This window comes from Manis javanica, chromosome 5 (genome assembly GCF_040802235.1).
Source record: "Manis javanica isolate MJ-LG chromosome 5, MJ_LKY, whole genome shotgun sequence".
NCBI classification, from domain to species: Eukaryota; Metazoa; Chordata; class Mammalia; order Pholidota; family Manidae; genus Manis; species Manis javanica.
In genome coordinates this window covers 172,877,925-172,895,104 of record NC_133160.1, presented here as the reverse complement: position 1 = coordinate 172,895,104, position 17,180 = coordinate 172,877,925, and the positions used below count along the sequence as shown (strand labels likewise).

Here is a 17,180-nt window from a genome sequence, read left to right as displayed (position 1 = left end):
GCCCTTAGGTGTGCCTCTTCTCTGAGGTCACCCACACTCTCCTTTCTTTGAGTGGCACCTTTTTGCCTTAAATAAACGTTCCTTTACCTTCACTCTAGCCCACTCCTCCTCTGGAGTATATTTGAATAAAATTTTCATTTTGCTTCACTCCTGTGTCTCTACCCTTCAATTCTCTGCTGCGGTGGGGACAGGGGCCGAGGAGAATGAACTTGACCCTCAACAGTTTTCACGTTTTCTCTTCAAACAGGAGGACTCAAAATCCAGTCTTCACCCAGAGACCGAGACCGTGGTGTGGCCATAGGCCAAGCAGCTCCGGGGTGGGCGGCCCCCCTGCAGTCTCGCTCTCCCTGCCGCTTCTGCCCCCACGGAAGGCACCTCCACGGAGCCCTGGGACGGAAGCGCCTCACCCAGGGGCCACACGCAGGCCCGCGGTCCAGCCCTGACCGAGCTCCTGCAGCGCCAGGCCTCAGCTGCCCCTCCCCAGGGGATAGCCACACGTCCCTCCTGGGGCTCTTGCACTCAGCAGTCAAACCCTGGCCCTCCCCACGGTCCAGACTGCCCCCCGCCCCACACTGCGTGCTCGCGGCCCCTGCGTCCTGGAAGGGCTGCCTCCCCCACGGACCTATCACCGAGTAGGAGCCTGAACACCATCTCCTCTGTGCAGCCCTCTCTGGAAGCTTCCGGATCCTTCCCTGACCCCACCCCACACCCTGCCCTTGGTTTTTACTGCTAAAATGACCAGAGGGTCCAGTGCGGGTTTTGAAGCGAGGCTTCACAAGGGCTGCGCACACCCGGGCAGGGAGGGGGGGCCCCGCCAAGCTCCTTCCCCAGGAAGGATGCTCAGCATCAAGCCCCAAGGGCTCTGAGCTGTCTGTGAGCATCGTCCTTCAGCCCCATTATTTTGTTCATCTTGGTGAGACGTGTCCTCTGGTATCAGAAAGCCTTGAAGGGGTGATTTTGAGGGTCTGAGAACCCAAAACGCTTTCCATATGAATCGGCGGTGAGCGCCTCTCCCCTCTTCACTCCGCACCCTTTGGCCCACAAGGTGTTGAACACCCGGCGTCTGGACAGCGGGGGGCGCTGTACTATCTCCCCAGTCAGAGCTGAATCATGCCCTCTTACTCCTTAACACTTCCAGGCCCACCCACCAGGCTGATACAGGAGGGGTTCCTGAGACCTCGGGGAAGTGAGGGGCAAGAGCCGACACCGGCTTGACAGGGCCACGGAATAGCTACAAAAATCACATCACTTCATCATCTATATGTGGCGTATTTCCCGCTGTGTTTGCCCATAAAGAAGCAGACCCTCAAGGCTCCTGGGTCCCAGGGGTCCCTGGGTTATTACGGCCAATGCCGTGTGCCTCTCTGGTGGCCGTGGAGGACACAGTACCCACAGGAGAGCAGGTCTTGAGGACTCTGTGCTTACAGAGACGTGCCATTAACAGAACTCCTTTAAAACTACAAATTTTGGGGGTTTGGATACTGTCTCAAATTGGCTTGATTTGCCCCCCTTACCCCAAATTCTAGTCTTCATACATTTTTAGGAAACTAAATGTAAATACACACCTGTGCACCTGCCCATTGCATCCACACCGCCCACAGTGAGCCCTGGCCTCCTGGTTTTGGGGCCCGGGTGGCCACTCTGCTCTGGCCACTGGATCTGAATCCTCGGACGCTGGGCACAGTGTCCCAACCCTGGGGCCTGGACCCCATTCTCCATCCCGCCCCACTTCCATGGCGCACCCGCAAGGGACACAGGCCGTAATGAAGAGGTCACAAGCTGTATGACGATTCTGGACCGAGGTTTCCCAGGATCCCAGTTAACAAGCTTCCCAGAGACTCCAGGGCTCAGAACCCCAGCTGGGAGGCCTGGGTTGGAGGCCACACCTCGGGGCTGTCCCTGCGACCACTGTAGCCCAGACCGAGGACAGACACTCACCTTTGCAGATGAAGCACTTGATGTGGAAATACTTGTTCTGGACCCTCAGCACCTCCCCCTTGCACACATTCCCACAGGTGTCACACAGGATCGCCGTGCTGGGCGGCTTCTCCAGGGGGCTGTGACCAGCCTGGGGCTCCGACACTGTCAGGACAAGAGAAGCCACATTAAAGGGCGGCTGTGCCGGGCAGAGGGCGAGCAAACCAGCCAGGTGCAAAGGCGCCCCCGCACCCAGCACAAGTCCCAGAAGACATCGCGGGACAGGCTCATCTTCTCCTCAGGGACCAGTGAGAAGAGGATGATGGACAGGCCGGCTGGCCAACCCCCAGTAAGGGCTCCTGTCTGTGCCAGCCCCAGTCGGTGTGCGAACTTGTCCCCATCCCTGTATGCACAGCAGCAGTGACAGGGAGCTCACAACCCCCTCCCGAAGGGCGGCTCCCTGCTGCCCTGACCCGGCACCGCTCTGGCCCTCAAGGGGCCTCGTCAGCTGGGCCCCTGGTGAGCACAGCAGACCCAGGGACACAACCCTGGTCTTCCTGTGAGCCTGCTTCAAGTTCCCTCTGTGTCCCAGGGACACTGACCTCCTAAAGCCAGCACTGCCCGGGGTTTTTATGGAGGCACTACTAACCCTGGCGGGATGGGTCAGGGCAGATGGTGAAAGGGCCCGACCGTGGGGCCCTTGGGGTCTGGGTGGGGCCCATGCACATCCTCCGACAGCCTGGTGGAGGCCAGCGTGCAGGACGCTGGGGCCCACAGTGGATCCACACCTTGAGGAGCACCAGCCCAGTGGTACTGACAGTGGGCTAACGACAGTGACAAATCCAAGGGGCAGAGCTGGGGGGGTGGAGACGCAGGGCTGGGGGACCAGCTCTCCCCAGTGGGGTCACTTCAGTGCAAGTAGGACCTGGTTAGATGGTGGCGTTGGGGGTAGCGTGGGGCTCTGCCAGGCAGAGGACATGGCCGATGCGGGGCCCAGGCAGGCTGGGGCCGCTTCCATCCCAAGACCAACCCAAGAAAGCCATACCTGCCCCTAGTCTGTCACCAGGATGTCCCTCCTAGTGACCCCCAGCCTCCGTCAGGCACACCGGCCCCCTGCCCTCCTCCAGGAAGGCTCCCGCTCCTCTGCCTGGCTTTGAATCTCTGCTGAATGCGGGTGGCAGGTGACAGTGGCTGACCCACCCCCATGCAGCTCCTAGTAAACAGCCTTTGTCTTTCTCCTGTGTGTGTATGTGTGTTCATGTGCATATGTGTGTGTTGCAGTGGGGGGACGGGGAGGGGTCTTCACTATTTCCGCATCTCCTAATGCTACCCTCCTTTCTCATCTGGCCTGAGGATGAGACAAGGATGGGGTGCAGGTGGTGCATCTTGGGGACCCCAGGTGGCAGGGAAGGTGGGCAGGGAGGGTGGAAGGCAGTGAAGGGTGTGTTACTGAGCTGGTCACCCGGGGCCCTGCAGGGAACCAGGCAGTATGCGTCCCAGGTGGTACTCAGGAGGTAGGGAGGCCGGGGCCTGATCCTGTCTCCTGCCCCCTGCCCCCTGGGTGAGGGTTGCCCCACAGGCCGAGCTCCCTGCCCTGCTTTTCTGGGCCACGTGGTCTGGGCTGAGTGAAGCTCCCAGGATTAGTGGGGGCCTGACGCACAGAAGCTGGGAGCTGAAGCGCCTGAGGTGGGAAGTTGGCAGGTTCAGGTGAGGTGCCCACTTGGCAGCAACGGAGCCCAAGGTGGGCCCAGGGGATGTGCACAGCCCAGAAAGCACCTGCCATACTTTACTGGAGGGTAAAGGGTATTCGCACACACACACACACACAACCACACACATTTTTGCAACCGTTTAAGGCTAGCCTTGACGGAGCCCCAGGCCTGGAAGGTCTCTCCCCCTGAACACGGGGAGGTGGGCGGCAGACAGAGGGGGCCCGTCTCCATCGTGTCCAGCCTATCCGGCCCCGGCCCAGAGCCCCTGACCTGCCCCTAGTGTGAAGTTGGACAGGGCACGGCACAGAGGAGGACCTGGGCCACTCTGGGGACAGCAGGCCTGAGGGGGAGAGTTCTGGACACCCCAAGGGTAGTGGGGTGCCAGCAGTCTGGGGGCAAGAAGCCACACTGCCTGTGGAGGCAGGTGCAGGAAAGGAGTGGCAGGAAAGCTGGTGTGGCCTCGCGCTGGGCACACAGGCCCGGTGTCTGCGCCTGCCTCGCGTTTCCACAGTCAGGAAACCTAACAGCGGACGGGACAGTGCAGAATCCAGCAAGTACCCCATGAGCTCCGTGTGCCGGCCTGAGAGCTGGGGTGCCATTTCCTGCTCTGGGCTGAATGTCCCCAGGAGGCTTGCACCTGCTGCTGCTACTTTTTCCTGTAGAATAACTGCAGAAACTTTTTCTAGTATTTAGCAGTGATATCATTACTTCACTATTGATAAAATTTGGGGCAGCAGGCAGAGAACAAGGGCTCCCTAGGCTTGAACTTAAAATTCCCTGAGCAGGATGACCCACGGGAGCCTGGGCTTGAAACCTGTGCGGGGCCTGGGGCCACCCAGGCTCACGTGAGGCTGACAGGCGGCGGAGCCACGTGGTCCACAGCAGAGGTTAAATCAAGATCGGGGGGCAGGGTGGGGGGTGGGGAGGGACACACAGATCGTCACCACTGTCGTCTTCTCTCTGTCAGACACACAAAGAACGATACGCTGTCATCTCTCCACGGGCAGAGAAGGCAAGTGGGGGGTGCACAAACCTAGTGTGGGGGAAATGTCGCGCCGACCACACTGGGGACCCCGTCAGGGCCCGGGGAGCGCATGGCCGTGCAGCCCCAGCTCCCCTCCTCCGCGCTGCGGCCGGGAGCTCCCAGCCTCCCGTGCGCCCACTGCGCGCCCATCCGCCCTCTGCCCACAGCTCCTGCACGGGGGGGGGGGGGGGGGGGGGCATGTCGGGGTAACGGGCAAAAACGTTTCCGTAGCAGGTGGCAGGCCCCACACGTTCAATGCACAATAGCTACTGTCATTTCCAAGAGGACACAACCTGACATCACCGGTTCCCTGGTCGGTCCGGGGGACGCTACTCTTAAGGCAAGGCTTTGCTGGGAGGCCCCAGCTGCACCCAACTGGACTGTCCGCGCTCAGGGTGGTGGTGCTGCCCTCTGGCGGTAGTAAGTGGACACTGTACCATGGGGACAGGCCTGTGTCCCGGGCAGGCGTGGCCTCCAGTACCTGCAGGTGTTCCCTCCAGCCCACGTCTGTCCGCTTGCCCTTGGGGTCGCATCTGTGAATCCTGCGGGTGGCACGGGCCTTTTCCCCCCCCAAGATGAGCTCATCCTTGCACCTCCTGCAGCTGCCCTATTGCAAGGAGATGCCTTTCCCTGCAGGTCAGCTCTGCAGACCGGAGCTCGTGCGAGGTGTGCTTTCGCAGCAGCCTGCGAAGTGCGTCCCTGCTGCCACTGAGCGTACTGAGGCCTGGAGAGGCAGCCCAGCCGGTACGCGCCCCGCAAGGAAATCCGGACCTGCGCAGTGCCCTGGGGTTTCTCCACGTGACCCCTAGAGAGAGATGGGCTGTTCTGGCCAGGCTCCCTGCAGAGGTCCTTAAATGCATGTGACTAAGTGGTTATGAAGTAGCTGGTCCGGAGCGCTGCACCATTGCAACTATTTGATGGTATAAAAAAAGCAAAGCTCTGGAGACAGTGAAAATACCAGTGGTTTGTCAGGGGTTCTGGGGGAAGGATGAACCGATGGAGCGCAGGAGAGTTTTAGGGCAGGGAGCCTGCTCCGTATCATTCCGTAATGGGGGCTACATGTCATTATGCACTTGTTCAAATCCACAGAATGTACCCCACCAAGGGTGGCCCCCGATGTGAGCTACAGACTGTGATAATGATTCATCAAAATTGGTCATCGATCATAACAAATGTACCACCCCAATACAAAATGTTAATAATGGGGGAAATGGGGACTTGGCGCGGGCGTACAGGGGGCGCTCTACTTACTGCTCAATGTTTCCGTAGACTGAAAACTACTCTAAGCAATGAAGTCTGGGAAAAATTTTAAAGACAGAAGTGCCACACACGGAGTGGAGCCACAGGTGCACAGGTTCACTTCGCCGCACTTCCAAGATCGGCTCTGACATTGGACTGAACACGTCCTCAACCGTGATAGTGACATAAACCACGAATTCAAGTCACACAAGGGCTGTGACTCTAACCCCTCCGTGATAATGAAATCCCAGCGCCGGGGAGCCTCACACGAATAGAAAGAATATTCCTGGTAAAAACAACACAAGGAGGGAGGTGGCTTGCCCGCTCTGACCGAGGGCCAGCAGCCCGTGATCCCTGCAGGCCACAGTCCTGTTCTGTCACCAGAAACGGTCTGGAGGAGCCACGTGCTGTGAGGAGCTGGGACGGGAGCCGGTTTGGACCCGTGTCCAGGGAGGCAGTGGTATCTTGGAGAGCCGACAAACTCCAAGAAGCCGCAGCATTCACATCTGTAAGTTGTAGGAACTTTTCAGACTCCACTAAAGTGGGGAAAGAAAACACCTGCCATGCCTGACAGGTGTTGGTGAATGACAGCTGCCGGCGTGGGTATTTCCAGGCCTCAGAGGCGGACCCGCCCCTGAGGGTGAGAGAGAGCAGGGCAGGGCCACCAGAAAGGGGACCGGGAGTCCCCAGAAGGCCACATGCTGGGGGAACATGCTTCCGCTGTACTGACCCACCAGACACATCAATTCTCCTCTCCACTCCACTGGTGCAGACCCAACCAGGGTGACTTCCTTCTTTGTTCCTAGAAGTTTGCCAACCTGACATCATTCAAGATGCTACAACCAAACATCCCACATTTCCCCAGTCAGCAGACCTGGAAGGCAGCTGTGGCACCACTGGGCCCGCGTGCCCTGTGCTGTCTCCGTCCCCTTCCATGTGGTCCTCATCAGTGCAGGTGACAGTGAGGGCCCGGCCCCTCCTGCTCAAAGCACCCAGCCCGATCTGCAGGTGCCCTAAGCCGAGGAAGCCACTGCAAGTCCCCGGGACTTCGTTCTGAAGTCAGCACTGCCAGGCGCTTGGCCAAAGGTCACTCAGTGCCAAATACTAAACAACAAAGCTATTCTAATCATTGCCGGCTGGTTCATTCACTCACACGCCCAGCAGGCGTCAGAGGACCTACTGGTGCCCAGAGCCCACGGGGACATTTCCTTGTTGGGTACATCCCATATCCCAGGGGAATGGTCTCTCACCCCCACTTTGCAGATGAGGATGCTGAGGCTCAGATATGGGGCCTACAGAAGGGCTGGTTGGGCCCCTGCTCAGGTGTGCCTGACGCCCTGCCCAGTGCCTTAGCCACCTGCTGGTCTGAAAGCCAGGTGCTTGGTAACTCGACCAGCAGAGGAACAGAGGGGCTTTCCGGCATCGGGGGAGATGGCTGTGCACACTCACCACCATGCCGGTGTGGCAGGCAGCAGGAGGGGGCCACCCCGTGCTGAGGGGGCTCAGGCAGGGCCAGACGCCCCTCTTGTCCCAGGGACTCCCCCCTCGCATCCCAGGCAGCCAGGCGAGTATCACTGTGATCCTTGGGGATTTGCCCAACTCTTCATTTTTGCTGTCTTACTGGCTCCGCATTTTATTATGTCCCTTCTCCAAAGGCCCAGTTAACACACTGGACCCCAGCAGGCATTCCTGGCTTGGTGAAAAACCACAGGCCACATCTGTCTTGCTTTCTAAGCTTTGCCCTGGAGATAAATCCACCTTGACATCAGGAGTGGGAGCCCCCAGGCACTCGGGGTTCTAACTGGAACCCCACCACATCAGCCATGATGATTCTGCAGGGCTCTCCATTCTGCTGTTTGTATGATGCAAACAACTAACTTGGGCTACCAAATTTTATGATTATGTTCATTCCACGAGCCTCAGAAGACCACACGTGCACATCCACTCCAGAGACTCAAATACACCCAGAAGGGGGCCCAGGGTGAGCGGTCTTGCCCTCCCTCTCGGCTGTGACTTCTAACTGTAACAGTGGGCGAGAGCTGTGGAGGGAGGCACAGGATTGTGGGCAGGCACAGCAGGGGGGGCTTCTAGGAAGAGGGGGCATGAGGTGGGCAGGCACCTTCTGGGACTTCAGTGAGCGTGCGTCACCATGCTCATCTCCGTCACAGCACTGGCTTGCCCTGTGCACAGGCCCATGTGCCTCTCCTGGCCTGGAAGCCCGGCTGGGGCCGGGGGCCAGGTCTGAGAACGTGTGCCTCTAGGGGAGACCCAGGCCTGGACAGGAGGTGGCAAGCACTCCCCACCTGCCTGCAAGCATCCTTTCAACTAGCACGCCTGCCGGGACAGGTGCTTCTTAGGCTGCTTTCCCAACTATGAAGTCACTGGCACAAAGGCACGTGCACCTTGATTTCACACGTCCTGCCAGACCACTCTCCCGACCCAAAGCCCAGTGCTTTCAGGGCCCGCCTCCCCTGCCCTCGGAACACTCTCCTTATGGTGTGTGTCTCTGCTGAGGAACAGGTTCAGGCCTCTCCTGCTGCCCACCCTGAGCGTTCTATGTTGCAAAATCACAGCAAATGACTCCCTTCCTAACCTACTTGAGGGCTGACTGCTAATTATAACCATGAACCAGGAAGCTGCTCTCTGGAGCCGGTAGGTCCTCACCAAGGCCCTCTGCAGGTGTGTCTCAGGCTGTCCCCACCAGCCACGGTGGCGGTCCTGTCTGACTCTCCAAGCACATCATGCCTCCAATCCTCGGTCCAGCAGAGGGGTGCCCACGCCCTGCCAAGCTCTGGGCTGGCATGGGGCGTAGGGAAAAGCCCAGTCCCTGCCCAGGGAGCTCACACTCCAGGGCACAGAGATGGGGCAGACGTGAACGCCCCCCACGGGAGGCTCACCGCACCAGACGCCTGAATTCAGGGCACAGGGATGCCCCCGGGGCCCCACCCCCACCCCCACCCCCACCCCCACCCATTTCAATAATTATGGGATCCAACAGCAGGAACCCTGCTGGATGTCACCCGGCGGCCTCTGAGCCCCCACCTGTGTGGCCCCCGGTTTCTCCCCTGAGCTGAATGTGCCCCTCACCTTCACCCCCGGCCTGCCCCAGACTGCAGCCCCCAGGGCCAGCGAGCAGCTCTAAGAATTAGACGCGGGGCTTGAGCCCGAATGTTTTCAGACGCAACCGAGTATGTAAAATGCCCAATATTCCCAAACCAGCCAGCCTCCACAGAACCTGGCAGCACCCGTCAGCCCCAGACCGTGACCCTGGGGAATGGTGGTCTGTTACGCGGCCACGGAAGGCAAATGCCACAACCGGGACCCCCCAAGCCCCTCCCCATTTCTGAACGTGGCCCTTCTGCCACCCTCCGCACACGGCCTGCCCAGGGCTCACCCCAGACCTCTCCAGGGGCGGTACCACCACTCCCTCCAGAGCTGAGATCCTACACGGAGGTGCTGGCTATTTTGACCCAGGAAAGGAAATCCCCGAAGTCTGGTGTAACCTTGCCTGGAATTCTCGCAGCCTGGAGCCAACTGGGGAGACAGATATTCTCATGCCCATTTTGTAGAGGCAGAAACCGAGCTCAGGGGGCTGAACCAACCAGCTCAAAGCCCCACGGCCAGGAGGGCCAGGGCCAGGATGCAAGCCCAGGTCCACCCTCCGCTGCCAACTCACCCTGCCCTTGGGGCGCCTGCGGCCCGTGTCCAGCCCCCTGCCTCCGCCCGCTGCAGGCCCCGCCCACTGCCGCCCCCGCAACGCGGCTCCGCCCACTGCGGCCCTGCCCACCAGAGCCTCCCACTCTGGGGTCTGCGGCCCTGCCTGGGCTCTGCCCACCTCCCCTGCTCCCTTGAGAAGGCTGTTCCTCCCAGGCTGGGATGGCGGTGCTCCCCACAGACACACCAGCGGCTCTGAGCTCCCTCTACACAGGGACAAGTTCGTTACTCTCTGGGCCTGTCTGCTCCAGATACTACCAGGGACATCTCAGTGAACTCCGCCCCCCATAGCATCTCACCTACAGCCCCCATGCGCATCCTGGGCCCAGCTGGTCACCTGGGGAAGAGATGTCAGTTAGACTGTGCCGGCTGCCCCTGCCCCGGTGACCAAAGGCAGAGCTCAGGTTCCCCCACAGCCAGACATGATGACCTCACAGCAGCCAGGACGAGAAGCCACTGTGGCTTCTCCAAGAAGCTGTCCCTTGCCCAGGTACGGGGGGTGACGGGGAGTCGGCTCCGCCAGCTCTGGGCCAAGGGCCCTGGGCAGGCCACTCAACCGGAGCCTCACCTGTCATCTGCACAGGGCGGACCCAGCTGCACCTCACTGCCAGTGATGGGTGCGTGTTAGAGGGGACCGTGCAGGCAGGGTGTGGGACACCACGCACACAGCACGAGTCCCGCATACTGTCCCGGGAGCCCAGGGAGTCCTTGGGCACAGACCTGATGGACAGGGGTTCTCAGGAGGCGTGGGCACACACGTGCCCTGGTGCACGTGTCCAGAGGCCCCTGTGGCCCTGGGCAGGAGCTGGCTCTGGGGGCTCGCCCTCCAGTGCCAGGCAGGCCCTGTCTTGCAGAACCTGGGGCAGCACCCCCAGCAGAGCCGTGTCTGATCTGAGCTGGTCTCTAAGGTCCCAAGCATCTGAGAAGCTCCCTGTGTGGCCCCACAGGAGGGTGTCCCCGTGAGCCCCAGTGAGCTCCCAGCAACAGGCAGCCAGGAATACAGCCCCTGGGGCAAGCTCTCCGAGCTGACGAGGTGCTGGGTTAGGGAGGGCGACCCTCTGCTCAGGGCCCCTGCCCTGCGCAGTAGGCGCCCACAGCTCCACTGCCCACAGACCCAGCGAATCCCATGAGAGCACAGCCACGTGAATGCCAACATGGCAGATGAGGGCATCTGCCTGTCGTCCCCCCAGGCCACCGACCGCCACCTTGAACAAGCCATGCCACCCAAAATGGACAGTGAACCTCTGGCCTTGAGATGGTTGTCTGGGCTTCCCAGTTGGGGACGCCGTGGGAGGCTCCTGTCTGCTCTCTGTGGACCCCTGGAGATTGGCGCTGGGCAGGGAATGGATGACGTAACTCCAGCCATCCTGCTCATGCCCACCATCCCCACATGATGGAGGGTCACCCTGCCAGTAGTGGGGCCTCCTCACAGGGGTACCCATGCTGGAGTCCCTTCCAGCAGGTCAGCAGCCTGGGGACTGCCACACAGTTAGCCCCCCCGAGACCCAGGGACCGATAGGTCAGGGAAGGATCTCCAAGTCCCATGGCTCTTCCTGTCCCGAGGCAGAGCACATTCAGACAAAGTCACCCTCAGCCATAAACAGGCTCAGGCCACACACGCAGGACCGCGGGGCACCCTCGCCGAGCCTGCAAGGAGCCTTTTCTTTGCGGTGCCGGCACGTCATCCCCCTTCTGCTTACACAGAGTGTGCAAGCAAGCAAACTGGGGTCCTCGGAGCCCATCTCTGACAGGCTACAGCAGGTCCCCCAAATTCTTCTGCTGGAGTCCTAACCCCCACACTTCAGAACATGACCTCATTTGAAGAGAGGGTCTTCACCGAGGTGGTCAAGTAAAGTGAGGTCCTGAGGTGGGCCCCCTCGGGCATGCCCGTCCTTTACATGGGGAATCGGCACAGGGATGCGCAGGGCAGGAGGAGGCGTGAGGACACGGGGAGGGCAGCCCCTGGCAAGCCAGAGAGGCTTTCCCTACGGCCTCAGAGGGAGCCCTTCCTGCCCACACCTCCACCCCAGCCTGCTAGCCTCCAGGACGGTGACAGTGCCTGTCGTTTAAGGACCCCTGTCTGCAGTACTTTGCTACTGCAGCCCCAGAGACGAATCCCTCATCTCTGAGGGTGGAAGGACCTGGGGGGTCCAGGCCTGGGGTGTCCCCACTCGCTGCCCCTCCTCTGAGCTGTTTGCCATCTGCAGAGTGACAAGGTGTCCCATACGGGCTTTTTGAGAATGGTGACATGGCAGAGCTGATGGGTGATCGGGGCTCGGCAGGGGTCTGTGTGTGCATGGGGCCTGGGGGACAGGGGTGAGGACAGAATGGCAGTGAGCGGCCTCCAGAGCACTGGCTGGTCATGGCACTCTCAGCAGACCTCAGCACAAGCTCCTGCCAATTCCAGGGCCCCCATGCTTCCAGCAGCTGGTCCCAGAGCCCTCGCTGCCTGTCCCCGAGGGTGTTATTTCATCTCCGGAAGAGCGAGTACTTCCTGACTGGAGGGGCGTCTGAGGATCTCATGGGTGGCATTCCAGAAGGTCTGGGCTTAGCAGGCATATGGGCCCATCCTCCCCACACATACAGCAGCCATGCTGGGTGGGCCCGGCCAGGTCACACAGAAGTCTGTGGCCGGACCAGAACCAGGACAGACGCTTACTCTGTCACCGTCCTGGAGGCTAGCAGGCTGGGGTGGAGGTGTAGGCAAGGAGGGCTCCCTCTGAGGCTGGAGAGAAAGCCTCTCTGGCTTGCCAGGGTGTGCCCCCCTGCCCGTGTCCTCACGCCTCCACCTGCCCTGCGCGTCCCTGTGTTGATTCCCCGTTTAAAGGACGGGCACACTGTAGAGGGCCCACCAGTGCTTGTCCCCCAGGTCACATTGCCATGGGCCAGGGCAGCCACTGCTGGACCACAGGTGGCCTCAGCTGGGTCTCCAATATATGCCCAGGGTCCAGCACACAGCTGATGCCTATAAATACTCCTTATATCCAATGGGAACAGGAAACGCATTTGGTGACTCAAAGCACAGCACAGTGCATCGCCTGGGCGATAATTAATGTGTGACGACCTCATCTTTCAGTTCCTGTGCCCGGGATAAGTGTCAGGCCCTGCTCTTGGAGACTTCAATCAATGACCAAGTCACAAAACTGGAAATGGGTGAACAGCACGGCCGGGATTTGAACCCAGGCCACAGAACCCAAGCCCCAGCTGTCAGCTCCCACCAAGAGGGTCGTGAGGGCCAAGTTAATCCTGCCAGAGCCCCTCACTCACCAGGCCGCCTGCCTGGGATGCCACCGTGGGGGCCCATGAGGCTGGGGGCCTGCCAGTATGCCCTGGTGCACACGGCCAGCTTAGGGTCACCAGCTGTCCCCCTCCTGCCCAGGGCTCTGAAGGTGGGGCTTCACTGCCCCGCTGTGTACCGCCAGCAAGTCCGAACGGCCTGGGAAAGCCCCTGGCTTTGGGTCTGACAAGGATGGCCATGGTAGGGGGTCTGAGGGGCCAAGCACTCCCCCCGGACCACCCCTCCCACCCCGTGTCCCAGGAGGACACTGTCCCCTTGCACAGGCCTGTTCTGCACCTGCCCTCTCTAATTATCCTCTCATCCCACACAACCGGGGACTGTCCTGTCTGGACCATTTTAGAGATGGGGATCCACAGGTTCCAGGACATGAAGCGACTTGCTCAGGCTGGAGGTCAGGATGCTGTAGGCGGAGACAGGGCCAGGATAGAGGAGGACCTGCCCCTGGGGGGGGCAAGAGGGCCTGGGACACGCCCAGGTAGGTGCCATCCTCCTGACAGCCGTGCCTGCCTCCAGGGTGTCCCTGCTGGGCACACCTCCTTACCGTTTGCTCCCAGCAGCCCGGACTGGGCACCCTCACAGTGTGTCTCAGACACCCACCAACCTGCCCTCAGGACCCAGCTGCGTTCAGGGAGGGCCCTTCTCTGCCTGAGCCTGGAATCAAGCACCCTGTCTTCCTTCCTGCCAGCTGGCAGTCTTGCTTGGGGTCTTCAATCCCTGCCCAACCCCCACCCAGCACCTGACCTGGTGGCCGCACACTTCTGGCCCCACAGGCACTTGCACGGCGCATGGAGACCCTTTCCCAACTCATGAAGTGTCTCGTTGTGCTGGAGCCTATAACCCCCACAGGGAAATGCTGGCTCTGCTCCAAGATTCAACTTAAAATCTCCCAACCTGCTCCTCAGGGTCCTGTGCTGTGGCTCCTCTGTCCTTGGCACATGTCGGGATTCCAGACCAGCAGGGCGGCTGAGTCCTAGAACCGTCACATTTTCACAGACCGTGACCATCAAGGGCCCTTTAGTGATCTGCACTGCTAATGATGGGGTCTCAGTATGGGCCTGAACATCCTTGCCACAGAATCCTCAACCATGCCAGACACCAGACCACCAGGCCACCAGGCTGGGAGGGTGGCTGTGTGGACAAAGGCTGAATCTGTGGAGGGAGGGGGAGCCTGCAGCATGGCCTGGCCAGGCTTCCAGGGCCCTGTTCCTGCCTCTGACGGGCAACCCGCACCTCTGCCCCTCTGAGCCATCACTCCCCCTTCTGCAGGACTGCGAGGCCCGGGGAGGGTAATCGCGGGTGCATCGGTTTGGGGCCAGCCTGTGGCTTTGGAGAAGGCCCTGGGAACAGTCTGTCCCCACTGTCTCCCTGAGACACCCACGTTTCCCTCTTTTGTGCTGCCTGTGGGCACTGCGAGCCAAGCCCACCTTCCTGTTCCAAATCCCACACCTGTCAACGCATCAATGAGCAGAGAGAGTTTGAGAATGTGCATGACAGTGACACCACTAACACAAGGCACCCCACTAGCCTGTAACTGTCGGGCTCCCAGCACATGCCCAGGCCTCCGGCGGCACCTCAAGGGTATCAATGGGCATGTCTCCCAAAGGGAAACATGTGGGCTTCAGGTACAAAGATTCCTCCTTCCTGGAGACACAGGCAGTTCCACCCCACTTGCAGGCATTCTGCAGGGTGCCGTCATGATGGGGCATCTCCACCCGGGCTCAGCTGGACGTGGCACAGCTATGGCTGGGATAGAGGCCCTGCTATCATTCTTGGCTCTAAAAGCAAATGAGAAAACAGGTGGTGCCAGCATAGGTGGGCTCAGGGTGGACACAAGGACAGCTGGGCAGATGTCCCCATCCCTATGTGGGCACCTTGACTCCAGTCCTGCCACCAGCGTGCATGAAAGGCCTTACCGCCCCCATGCTGCAGGTAAGGAAACTGAGGCTCAGAGATGGTTGGGAACTTGGCAAGATCACGCAGCCTGTACCTGGTGGGGTGGGGAAGGCCCAGTCTCTGTGTAAGAGGACCGGTGTTCTGTTTCTTCTGGCCTTTCCCCTTCCCCTCCTGGCTCCCCACATGTGCATCCAGGGAAGGCTGGTGCTGGCAGAAGCATGTCCTGGTGTCCAATCAAAACTGGGCATCTGGAGTGCTGGCCCGGGGCAGAGGGAAGCCGAGCCAGGCAGCAAGAGCACACACGGGCCGTGTCCGCCGCACCAGGGCGACACGCATGGGCACACTCAAGCCCTGCTCCCAACCCTGGGCTCCAGCGGGCTTTTCATATCTATTTGTACCAACAGGGCCCAGCACACAGACCAGTGTCCACAGGCCATATTTGGCCTCTAAACTCAGGAAGGCCAGGGCTCACTGATGCCTGTCCCACAGGCCGTCTGCGGTGACAGGTCCTGGCTCAATGCGAACAGGCCAAGAGGTACGGCCTTCTGGGGCCAGACAGTGCTGCACGGGAGCCCAGCCTGGGGCCACTGCCTGCCTCCTGAGACAAGGCTTCCTCTGGTTTTAATGACAGAAATAGTTCCTTATGATTATAGGAGTAACACTTCATTATTAAAAACCCAAGCAGTATATAAAGGCTGAAGAAAAATTAAAATCCTCTGCTAATCTCCTACCCTGACATGGCCCTCCCCCCGTTAGCATCTCAGTGGTCTTTCCACTGTGCAGTTCGGTATACACAGCAAAAATAACGCACCTATATACATATTCACACACATGCCCATGATATGATATGACAGAACATGATATAATAGAGCATGATTCTTTTCATGGGAATGTGCTCCCTCTAAAACAATATCCTGAGCACCTCCACAGAACCTACCCAGCTCTGCAGAAGGCGTCAGTAAACAGCAGCTCTTTCAAGATATAATTCACATACCATACAATTCACCTATTTAAAACATAACAATTGCATGATTTTCAGCACATTGATGGAGCTGTGTGTCAGTCACCACAATCAGTATTAGGACTTTCGCCCAAAAGGAAGTCCCCTGCCCATTATGTCACTCCCCACTCCCCCGTCCGCCAGCCCCTGGCATCGGATAATCTACTTCTTGTCTCCAGATTTGCCAGTTCTGGACATTTCACATAAATAGAACATGCAATATGTCATCTCCTGTGATGCTTCTGACACTGAGCATCATGCTTTCAAGGTTTGTCCACATTTTAGCATGTGTCAGCACTTCATTCCTTTTTATGGCCAAGTAATATTCCCTTATGGGACCACACCACATGTATCCATTTCTCAGCTGAAGACTTCGGGTTGTCTCTACTTCTTGGCTACTAGGAATAAGCTCCTGTCAGCACTCAAGCACAAGCCCTTTGCATGGACACGGGTCCATTTCTCTTAGGGACACACCGAGGAGGGAATGGCTGGCTCACATGGTAACACTGTGCTTGACGATCTGAAGGCCGGCCAGGCTGGCTTCCTGATCAGCCGAATCATTTTTCACTCCCACCAGCAGGACTGAGGGGTCCAAATCACCGCATCCTTGTCAACACTGGTTATTGCCTTTTTGATTGTAGCCATCCTAGCAGGTGTGATGTATCTCATTGTGGATTTGCATTTCCTTGATGGCTAATGTTTAGCATCTTTTTATGGGCTTGTTCACTTTTTGTAAATCTTTTTTGGAGAAATGTCTATTCAGATCTTTTGTTCACTTAATTGGATTGTCTTATATGATTGAGTTATGAGAGCTGTTTATATATTCTTGATACAAGTCCCCGATCAGACATGGTTGAGATACTGTCTCTCATTCTGTGAGTTATTTCATTTCTTCATAGTGTTCTTTGCAGCACAAAAGTGCTGAATTTTGATGAAATCTAGTTTATATCTGTTTTGGTTTTTGCTTGTGTTCTTGGTGTCATTTCTAAGAAACCATTGCCTAATCCAAGATCACAAAGATTTATCCCTATGTTTATGTTTTCTTCTAAGAGTTTTATAGTTTTAGTTTTATCCCTTACCGTAATTCTACATAAAAAGAATCACATTTCCCTTACTGTTATGTTTATCACAAGATGCCATTTCTTCACCTGTGAATCAGGAACGATGGTGCTCATTTACTGGATTTATGTCATTTTCAATGTCCCTACTGTTTGCATTCCCCCTCAGCGTTACTGCGCACCACCTGGTAAGAACACCCAGGGTGGGAAGGACATGGTGTACTCGGCTGAGCGGGGAGACCCACCCAGCCCCGGCATGGAAATTCCATTTGAGAAGTGGACGGAGTCACATGTCTCAGCTCTTAGAATTGCTGGTATTTTCAGA

General features: G+C 58.6%; 1 protein-coding gene across 25 annotated transcripts in view; it reads right to left on the bottom strand.

Annotated features, from left to right (window-relative positions):
- The window catches only part of ABLIM2 (actin binding LIM protein family member 2), a 142,208-nt gene that overhangs the window by 100,917 nt on the left and 24,111 nt on the right, over positions 1–17,180 (bottom strand). For all 25 annotated transcript variants that reach the window (XR_012131893.1, XM_073238004.1, XM_073238021.1 and 22 more), the window contains exon 2: positions 1,939–2,082. Coding sequence is in view for 24 of the 25 variants with exons in the window: in XM_073238004.1 (XP_073094105.1) it covers positions 1,939–2,082 (144 nt within the window). In the remaining variant the exon portion in view is untranslated. The remainder of the gene's footprint in view (positions 1–1,938; positions 2,083–17,180) is intronic.